Here is a 10,947-nt window from a genome sequence, read left to right on the forward strand (position 1 = left end):
AGTCAGATGCCCGCACAGGTACGTGCAGTGGATCGGCAGCAACTTTACGGAGGAAATCCTGGTCGATGGGACTTTTCCCCTATGGGATTAAAGCTTCACTGTTTCTGAAGCGTTGTCCCAGAGACAGGCAGCAACGTGACATTCTACTAAAAAATGACATGCTGCTCCTCCTTTCCCTTTCCTACAAACATATTATTCTTTGAAATGAGATTTTGCTAGAATAATTACAAAAAGACATATTTTTTGAAAAAGATCTTACTTTTGGAGAAACCAAAACAATTGTTCCAAAACAGAAAATGTAGGTTTTTAAAAATACAAAAATAAGGCTAATGGCTTTTCTAGAATTTAAGATTATTACTGCTCAAGAATCATCAAGTGGTATTTTGTAGTAGAATTAGCTTTTCCAAAATGATGTAATTTATTACAACAGAGCCTATGAAGCTATGAAGCTTCCTAGCTAACAAGGTAAGACAGCCATAATTAAGCATCTTTTTTCTTCTAAAAACTAATAACTTTTTCCTTTTTTTCTTTTCAAATGCATTAGAACTAATTTTAAGTACCCCAACCATGCAAGTTCCTCTATGAGGCTTCACATTTTCCTTCCCCAGTAAGACTCATTCAAAGTCTGAAGAGACAGCTTAAGTGAGACTTGAGCTGTATTTCTATATTGCGTTTAACACCAGCACCCTCAAAACATTCCAGTGAAAATGCCACTTTCTTCCACTCAACTGCCCAGAGAACAGACTGAGCCCCAAAAATTTTAAACAAAAAGACAGATTCAATGAGGAATGGCAACATGCCGTTATGTGAGAAGTACATGCATATGCCTCCATGTGATGACGAGATGCCATGCAGAGATACCTGAGCTGGCTTGGAAGTCCCTGAGAAGCAAGGTGTGTTAACTCAGGTGGAGTACCGTACTGACACCACTATCTCCCGTGTGCCCACTAGCTCGGGGCTTGCCTACTCATCCTTGTCTGGTTGGCTGAGCTGAAGATGTTACTGCCTCCAACTACTGTTCTCTCCCTTCCAGTCTCCCAGCTGACCTCTCAGCATGCGTGCTTCTTCAGGCACTTCAGTTAAAGCCAGCTGGGTTAGCTTAAACATTTAAACATCAGTTCTTTGCTAACCAAATAATTTTGACTGAGACAAGGTAGGAATCAGTCACGTGAGCAATTTGGAAAAGGGAAAAGTCCTAAAAGGAGAGCACAACTCGAAGAGGATGTCTGAACATGGCCCTGGGTGTCTCTGCACTGTTTTTTCCTGCACTCTCTAAAAGCAGAACAATCGCAATCGGGGGGGGTTTACAGCATTTAAGAATCAGTTGCTGATATGACATTTAAAATCAGCTGAGTCTAAGCACAGCAGAGCATCTCTCCCCAATAAAAATAATGAAACTATTGGCTGTCCCCAACCATCAAACCTTGAAAGGCTGAAGCCAGCATGGAGACAAACCAATGCATGTGCTCCACTGTGCCTAGAAACCCTGGCGCTCAAGCAGGCAACACATCAGGTCACATTCATCACAAACCTTGTTCCCTTAACAGGTATCTTCTAGCAAACACCAGGACTAGCCCTCAGATCACCAGTTTTAACACCAGAGACTGGAATATCCTTTCTGTAAATGACATCAGCTAAACAGGGGTGCTGCTGGTCTTGTCCAGTAGGTTCTGGCATGGTGTTACAGCACATATTTGGCATGCTTATCTTTCAGACTGACTAGGAAGGTCTTGTTAAAACCCTGTGGTGACAACCGTGTTTGAACATGACTGCTACTATAGAGCTGCAGTTACAATCTGGATAATCAACAGTTATCTGTAGGCCTCAAAGTATCTACCCCTCACTGCAGCTGCTTGGTTTCTAATGAAGAAATGCAAACAGTGTGACCAGAAAAAAAGGAAAAGTGAAAAAAAATGGCAACGATGCTTTAATGTTTGTTTTTATTTCTAGCATATTCCATGTTAATTAACATTTATTTTGGCAATTTTTACTATTCAGTCACACCTAATGGTACATAATGAGCTTTAATCTTAAAAAAAACAATCCACACCTCTAGGATCTGTCATATTGTCTTAACACGCAGTTAACATCTGAAATAAATTCAAAATAAAATTCATTTTCAGTGGCAGAAAGACAACTTCAGCAATGTCAAATAACCAAAGTTCATCTACAGCAGTTGAAATAATAAGCTAAAAAGTCACAAATTTTCTCATCTGACATAGCTGCAGAGTGAAATTATGGCACACACACTGTCAGCTTTGTAAGCCAATAACTACATTAGGCAGATTTCTGCCAGGATGCCTAATTTGCAGAGGAAGCCCATAAAAACAGTAACTAGAATTTAGGTCAAGTTATTGGCAAGTTCTTCAGTCCATACTCGTATTGACTTTAAAACATCGGTAGTGAGACAGCTGTCTTTCTCCACCGAAAGAAGTCAGCGATTTGGCCAACTCTGTAAATGCTCACCTTGAAAATTTGCTGGGCCCCTCCCCATCTTCATCATCGAAGTCCATTCTGTAAAAGCAAGATTTCCAGATCAGTAATCGTGATGCTGGCAATGATGACATGAACATTCAAGCCAGAGGTTCTCGACCCTGTTTGATTTATATTTTGACTGGAGGTGTTAACGACTGTAGATTCCAGTCTTGCTCATACTCTCCAGACCCCCTAAACGTAGCTCATCAGCTGCCAGGAATACAAAGAATACAAGTTTTAAAAAAAATAAAGTAATAAATCACTGTTCTGCTCCACAGAAATCTGCACTGTTAAAATTAACAAATAAAAGGAAACATTAAACAAATGCTGCTCTTGTGAGATGGTCAGAATTAGTATCTGTTAGGCCTGATTCAAGTTCACAGAAATCAGTGGGGACTCTGTGTTAGAGGACTGAAATTAAGGCTAAAGAAAATAAAGTTCTAAAGCTGTACACATAGTAAACACCAAGCCACTATTTTTGCCCCAGTCTAAAGAAAGCATGTTAGAGGTAGAGCAGAATAAACTCCCAGACTCCCTGCTAAGGTGATTATCTATGTCACCGCTATTGATTGTAACTGTGGTACATTCTTTAGACTCACACAACATTACCAATCATTTCACACAAATTACCAGATGGCAACTACTTTGTGGTTCTCCTGTGGTCATTACTAAAATGACCTATGGGTCTACCGTTCACCTAACTTACCTCATTGATGTCACAGACCTTCTCCTGAAGTCAGCGGAAGAGATGAGCTCTTGCTTGGGCCAAATCCCAGGCCTCCACTTAGGCTCCTCAAGGGAGCCACAAAAAGCAAGAACTTCTTTCTTCACTTCTTACACAGAAAGACTAGGAAGATTAACTTCCTAAATCAGCCACCTAAATCAGTTTCCTGTGTTAGGCAGCGTGCTTGTCTCCTTCCCATTGACATTAAGTCACTATAAGTTATGCAAAAGTATAACTTCCAAAGCATTTTATACATTTTTATACCTTTAAAAAGAGGTGGACAAATGTATATCCCAATTATAAGGGGGTCACTCTGCCATTAAGGCAGACTAAGAACCAAGCTGAAATAAAATTTTTATATGCAATTATTGTATAAATGTATTTAATAAGAAAATACATTAGTATGATATATGGACCTTGATCAGTCACTGAAATGTGATTTGTGTAGATAGGAAATCACAGTTTTGTTTTGCACACAATTTTGTTGGGTTTCTTTAACACTCTAAGCTTTCTAACATTTCAGTGTAATAGAACTTCATAAAATAAAAAACTTCCATCTCCCTAATGCTCTTCATATTAACAACAGATATAAGTCATATTAAATGCAAAAACCCCAAAACGTTACAATAATGTTTATCTCAGTATTAAAAGAAACCCCTACCAATTAAAAATTAGGATTTGTACGTTCAGTGTGTGGGAACAGTGAATTAAAAATGCCCTCTCAAGCTATGTCAGCACAGAGAAGTATGAGTGCCAGTCAGGCAATACTGCCTTGCTTCCCAGCTCTGCTAACCAAGACAGACTGGTCTATAAAAGATGTCACAGCAACCTATGTACAATCAGGACAAGGGCAGCAAATAAGCACAGGAATTGGAAACGATATTAGAAAAGTCACAATAATATTTTCCAGATGGTAATAGCGATTATTCATTTCTGGAGGAAGCAGGAGGAAAACCATTTTCCCCAGAGTCTTAAGAAAAGATGTGTATTTAATTTGTTTAAGTTTGATGCAATCATCATTTTCACTACAAATCACATTTTTGCTCACCTAATTATCAGTGACCTCTCAGCTGCCTGGAGTAGAACACCACCGGCCTCCAGCAGCCAGCACCCTCGGGGGCCACGGGGCTAAGCCAGGATCCAGCCGGCGTGCTGCTACCCCTCACCCCAAATGTGGCCTTCAGCGCTGGCACCAGTAGCCTAAATCTCCCCGACCCGCTGCATATGCAATACTGCCAGCAAATTAACATTTACACATCACCATCTAGCTGAAGGTCTCTTCTTACCTACCTGCTTCTTCCCCACATATAATAATGTGCTGGTAGGTGACAGCCCAGACCTAACTTCCAAGTTAGTTCGATTACAATGTTTCTACCTACACCAAAAACGTGAAAATCAGCGTTACAGGAGAGCTGTTTGTTTACAAGTGGAGGGGACTCTCAGGCCAGCAAAAGCATCAGGTCAGGTATAACCTTCACTGGTTTCACTGGTAACTGAGACACATCTGAGAGAGACACCCAGTTTCAAAGTTGGGGGGCAAGAGCAGCAGAAAACACATATGTCTACAGGGGGAAAAGCCTCTTCAAGGATTTAATAAGACACTGCTTTAATTTGGGATGGATTAATTTCATAATTCTTTTTCTTTGATACACTGAGATCCTGTATTTTTCTTAGCTTCCAGCCAAATACTCCAGCTGAGTGCTAAGAGGTGGATTTTCCCCCCAAAATCAAATATTAGCTCTACTGCATTTAGTCTGGTTTGTAATTACTGGAATATAATGCTGAGAAATACAGAGCCTGGTGACAGTTTAAGGCCTGATCCTGCTGCCCGTGCTGTATACCTGCTTCCAAAGGAGTAAGTGGGACCAGCACACCTATTTATCTAGATGGCTGGATATCAGCTTCTCATCTTACGAGATCCTGACGGGTTAATATCCATGGGTAATACCTACCACGTTTATAGTGAGCTCATCATGGCAGAATCTGAGAGTCTAGGGTGCAATACCACACTGTAGTAGACTAAATCTTTAAATAATTCCTTTGCTTTGTTAAACTACCTAAACCCCTTGACTTTGTTCCAAATGCAAGATTATTTAAAAAAAAAAAAATTAACATAAAGTTCATTAAAAACGTCAATACTTGTAACGTAACTCTGTCTTGTAACGTACCAGCAAATGTACCTCTGTCCGGTCTTTGTCAATAAACACATTCCCTAATTTCACATTTCACTGTGCAAAATGAAAAACCCCTTTCAAAAGGTGAAAAAAAAAAAAATCTCGGGTATAAAGTCATTGATTCCAATGTCCTGCCCGAACGACCATGTCTGCTTTACAGGAAGGTGGAACAAAAGATAGGGAATCAGTTGCAACCTTCTGCAGAACACAGCAGAACACAAAAATAATATTCCAACAAACACCTCATACCCTGACAGATAAGATCTTCTGTTCAGATAGAATTTATTGCACATTAGCAAAACAGTACAAGCAGCCTCCAAGAAGATAAATGACATCATTTCAGTAGTTTCAGAAAGAGGATCTTTTATCTTCATTTAAAATTCTCATTAAAAAGAGACTTTAAAAAAAGACCTGCACTATGCTCTTTTGTTTTGAAGAGACAGCATAAATCTTGTTTTCCTCTTTCATACTGTTCATGTCAATCGTAAAAAGGTCTGATGTACGAGGTACTTATTAGAACATATTTTCCTCAAAAGATGTGTGGGTACCATAAACACCGTGACAAAAATATTCTTTTAAAATTATTTATTTTTCATTAGAAACATTTTCATACAAAAAAACCCTCCAACAAGGTGGTCCTGCACGGGTTAAAAAATTGAGATGGGAGAGGACTGGAACATTGCAACAGAATTACTATGTAAAATTCCCAAGAAATGTCAAGAGATGGGTTGCCATGATTATACAGCGTAGGAAGGGGGCAGGCAGGAGCGCCCAGGTGCAGATGCAGCTGAGGCAGATGGGGATCCGTACCACAGCCCTTTGTTCGGTGCAGTATAGGGGGGTACGCCCGGGGAGGGAGGCTGGTGGGCTGTCCTCTCTGCCTTCCCATCTCTTACAGTTCTGGGTCAGAGAAAAGACAAGGCTGCACTGAAACAAAACCAATGCATCTGTAAACCAGCCAAAGAGAAACCCCACCAAGCCTCCCTCTCCCAGTACAGATTCCCTAGGACGGTAAAAAAGCCCCATGTCCTCTAATACAGCAAAGCCTAAACAAAGCCCACATTAAACAAAGAATTGACGTTACATTTATCCAAGGTAGTCACTGACCACTGCAATGCATTATCTTATGCACTACTAGGCTGCCACTTTTTTCTATAAAGTACTTGGTATAATTTATAGAAAGGAAAAATATTTTTCTGAGCTGTCAATGAAGCTGAATGCCTACACAGCAGAAACAACTTCTGGATAGCCAATGAGTTTAAACTGATCTACATTCAAGTCCATACAGCAATTATTCTGACAGCTTGCCTCAGCAATTATGAGAAAAGAAACAATTTTCAGAGATAACCAAAGCTGGAAAAGATGACTGTGTTCACTAGCTACAGTCCTTTATGTTTGACACAAAGCATTCATTTCTAAAATGCCCAAGGATTTAGGTGTACAAAGACATATCACCAGGACAGTAATGAAAGGCCCAAGTGTTAGATGCAACTTTGTCCAAAGAAAAGCTAGGAGGAATTAGACACAGCAAGCATTCTTTCGCTCAAGGTCTGAACACATACACATTGAAAAACAACAACAAAAATGCACCCTCAGCTCAGGCTTGGAGGAGGGCTATTAGTACAGAGCTACGGTGTACAGATAAAACACCACTGTCTGGGTATAACAGCAAATCTATACTAACTAACTCACTGAATTTGCATGTTAAATACACTTAAAAAAATTTGATTTTGTGTTCCTCCCACCCTCCCCCCACTCCACTTTCTTACAAATAGATGATGATACTTAAAATGCAACGGTTCAAGCATAGCTTTCAATTAATATCAAGTCAGTATTTCATATAATCAGAAGATTTCACAGTGAGCAGCATGAACCCTTGGTAACAGTAATTTGCAAAATGGCATTTGCAGCTGACATGGTTTACGATCAAAAGAGAGATCAACTACTCTGCAACTCAAAGTACAAAAGCTTATATATGTTATGTATCAATGAAAAGATGTTAATGCTTTGTTTTCTCTTCTGAGTGCAAGTTTGAAAAGGCTTTTTCATTGAACAGTTTCAAAATAAAAATGTGATGCCTGTCAAAGACAGATTTCAGAGTTTCTCAGAGCAGTTTCATACAGTTAGCTCGTCATATGAAGCACACTCAGCGAGGGTAAATCTCCAAATTGTCCTGTCCGAAGGTGCCCCGCTCGGAACAAACATCCTGAGTGTTCACACCACACCAACGTAGCTCGGCATCCAAGGCAAGTTCCACCTCCTCCCCTTGTAAATTCCTTCCAGGATTGAGACTCCAGCACTTGTTACTTGAGCACACACCTAAAACTGGCAACGTACCTTGGCGAACAATCCCTAGAGTAGCTCTCACAAGGAATAATGTCGTCTCCTTAAGTGTCTATCAGTGAAGACTTTACTCACACTGTCAATCCTGTTAAGCCCTACCACTGTCATATTTAGGGCTAAATACAGGACTGATCAATCTCTTTCGCAGGCATGCTCAGATATCTCTGAGAAAGCATCACCTAAAGACCGTTACTTGTGATCAACCTTTGACAAAAACAGGGGGGTTTTGTTAATACTAGAGAGTAGTTTTCTGCCCTTTTGCAGCTCTTGCTACACTTTTCTTCTAACAAAGAGGATTAGTATGAGTTGCCAGAGAGCAATCTGATGTGGAAAACCTATCCCTGCACCACACCAACATCTGAACTTGGATAAAACAAATTTTCCTCTTTAGCAGAGCCCTCAAGCTAGTGCAAGGGCTGAACTTTATTCAGGTCCTTTCTCCCAGAAGCAGACTATGCTGCATTTCCAGTGAGACGTAGAATATCATAGACCACAGTCTCTGAAGAGTGACTGCTGCTGCTATTTCTGTACCTGGGACTAGAAAGAATACATTTTTCACAGAAGGCCTCTATTTGAGAGATTCCAAGTCCAAACTTCAGATGAAGTTAGGTAAGTCTGTATGTGCAAGTAAGAACACATCTCACTACCTTTATTCACACAATAAATCTTTTTGTGATTAAACAGATGTAGGCAATACACATTCATTACATGTACAACAGCCATGGGATCCAAACTCCGTTTCTGGATGCTTTGCCAAACCTGAAAGTCTTTTGAAGGATGCAAAACAACAAACTTATCAGCGAGTTTGATCTTGCAGGAAGAACAGAGACATTGAAAAGAAAAACAAAACATCAGTGATTAATGCCGTAATGTAGTTTACATACATAAAAATTACATAATAAAGACACACACATAGGTGCATTTCCAGTTTTTCAGTACCAGTCATTTCAGTTTCATACCTGAAAAAAACAAGAAATGGCTTACCCAGAGCGGCGCTTTCCTCCTCTGGAAGGCATGGATCCTGCCATTCGCACTTGTCCACTTGCCATTGGTGCCACTGGCAAGGCCACTGAGCCGGGAATATCTGATGCCATTTCTGTAATACAGAGGTGGGGAAGGAGGGGGGCAGAAAAAAATCCTTTAATCCATTACCTTCGAGGAGAAACCTGCGAGGACATTAGAGAAAGGCCCTTTCGAAAATAAACACAGAAAGCTTTCCTTTTTATTTCTAAGGAAAAGTAAATCCCTCCCATCAAAGACCAGCAGATTCACAGCTCCCTTAAAAGAAGCCCAGTTATGTCAACAGCCATTACGAGTGCCTCAGGAGACAGAGAGAATCACAGGCAGGTACCTCTATATTTCAATTTACCTAATGGTTCAAATTTTACCTCTCAGAGGGGCTGTCAGATGAAGGCCAACAGCCTTTTACAATAGTTAAACTGCCCTGTAGAGAAATGCAGAGCTGAAATCCCAAGACAAATGAAGCCGCGGATCACGGTACCAGGGTAGCAAGAAAAATAAAACTTCAAAATCTTCTCATTTGCCAGTGAGGTCAAGAGCTTAGAGCAGGGATGAATTATCAGGTAACACTGGTTTTTATTATTTATATTCTGGTGGCATTCAGAGGACCAGGCTGAACTTAGCAGAGCTCCAAGGCTTCCTGTATTTCTGCATGGTGCCTTGCAGAGCAGAACCGAGCCCGAAATCCAGGCTGGTATTCATCCTTCTGCCAATGCTCTGGGTATAGCCACAGGTTAATGAGATCTTCAAACCTCAAAACTTTGATCTGAGGAACAGCAAGAGCACACCTTATGCAACGGTTTTCAGACCGCTAATGGCAAGTACTTTTACAAGCTATTAATAACAGTTCATTACACTTCAAAAAAGAAAAGTGGAATATAACGTATTTATACCCTTTTCTCCTATCCCGTGGATTAAGCATGTCTTGCCTCTGTGCAACTCTTGTAGACTATGTAAGCAATTAAAACTTTTTTAATGCAGATACACTTCACTCACTCTGGAGGCAAAATCTACAGTCACAACATTTAATTATCTTGAAAGAAAATGCATCCTCCTTTCAACTTTTCTTTCTTTTAAAATTTGGTGGAGCATCTGGAGCTACAGATAAATATATTTACTAATGGAAAGCAAATCTGTTAAAAAATCCTGCTATTTTTTCCCAACAGATAAGTACAAAAGAACTTCAATTACGGAAACAGCAATCCATGTTCTTTCATTATGTCTGGAGAGCACTTCATCTCTGCCACACTTTCTATAAATCCATTATGCTACATTATGCATTTCAAATAATAACATTTTATCTGTTCACTGATTTCATTAATTTCTTCTAGTACATCTACTTTTATTAGGTCCTTTTCAACTAAAAAGCAACAGAGCAAAGTAGTCATCTACTATTTTTCAACAAAGTGTGCAAGAAAAAACGAGACCTCTGCCTACAACACCACACCACAGAAAGTCCCGGTGTGTCTACAGCTGCTGCTATGTGGAAACACTACGTTAATGTATATTAGCATATTTCCTTACAAATAAAAGCACAAGCATCCAAACAACTGGTAAATCACTATTTCCAGAATAAGTACCCTTGGGGATCTAATGCCAACAATTCACTTGGAACGTTCAAACTCACATTTCACGGATAGAACCAAAGGTAATTTTGAAATGCTCTGCTTGCTAATTTATTAAAGCAGATGGTAAAAACCAAAATAAATCTACCTGCAAAGTGTCTCTGTCACTCAGAAACACATTTCAGTATACATCATCAATGAGATCAGATTTTTTTAAAGTAGAAATTGTAAAAGTGTGTAATTTTTACAAGAAAAAAGAAAAAAACCAAAGGCTAGAGGAATGGCCAAACCACAGGCTCAGTTATATCAGTGTCCAAAAACACCTGAAAGGAAACTTCCTCCAACAAACAGATCACTTGTCTGTCAGGGTATAAGCTGAAGAGTTACTGTGCAGGTATCTTGAATCTCAAGAACGGCACATCAGAAACAGGGCCATGAAGAAAGTAACTTCTTATACAGAACAGCCTTCATATATGTCTTCACAGTCCTGGAAGAACAATACCAAGCTCATTGAGCTGACCACTCTAAAAGGATGCCCTCAAAAATTTCCATTTCTAAGATATAAGCACAAGAAGAAGAAAAAAAAAATAAAAAAATCAGGGATCCATGCACATTAATCCACGTGAAAGCTCAACTAAGAGAGAGA

At 39.7% G+C, this 10,947-nt stretch overlaps 1 protein-coding gene across 1 annotated transcript in view; it reads right to left on the reverse strand.

Moving 5' to 3' along the window:
- The window catches only part of ARNT2 (aryl hydrocarbon receptor nuclear translocator 2), a 77,831-nt gene extending 69,021 nt beyond the window's left edge, over nucleotides 1-8,810 (reverse strand). The window contains exons 1-2 of the mRNA XM_009644054.2: nucleotides 8,701-8,810; nucleotides 2,467-2,514 (exon numbers count right to left, since the gene is read on the reverse strand). Of these exons, the coding sequence (XP_009642349.1) occupies nucleotides 2,467-2,514; nucleotides 8,701-8,810 (158 nt within the window). The remainder of the gene's footprint in view (nucleotides 1-2,466; nucleotides 2,515-8,700) is intronic.
- Nucleotides 8,811-10,947: the final 2,137 nt, after the last annotated feature.

Source organism: Egretta garzetta, unplaced genomic scaffold (genome assembly GCF_000687185.1).
Source record: "Egretta garzetta isolate BGI_Z169 unplaced genomic scaffold, ASM68718v1 scaffold287, whole genome shotgun sequence".
Taxonomy (NCBI): Eukaryota; Metazoa; Chordata; class Aves; order Pelecaniformes; family Ardeidae; genus Egretta; species Egretta garzetta.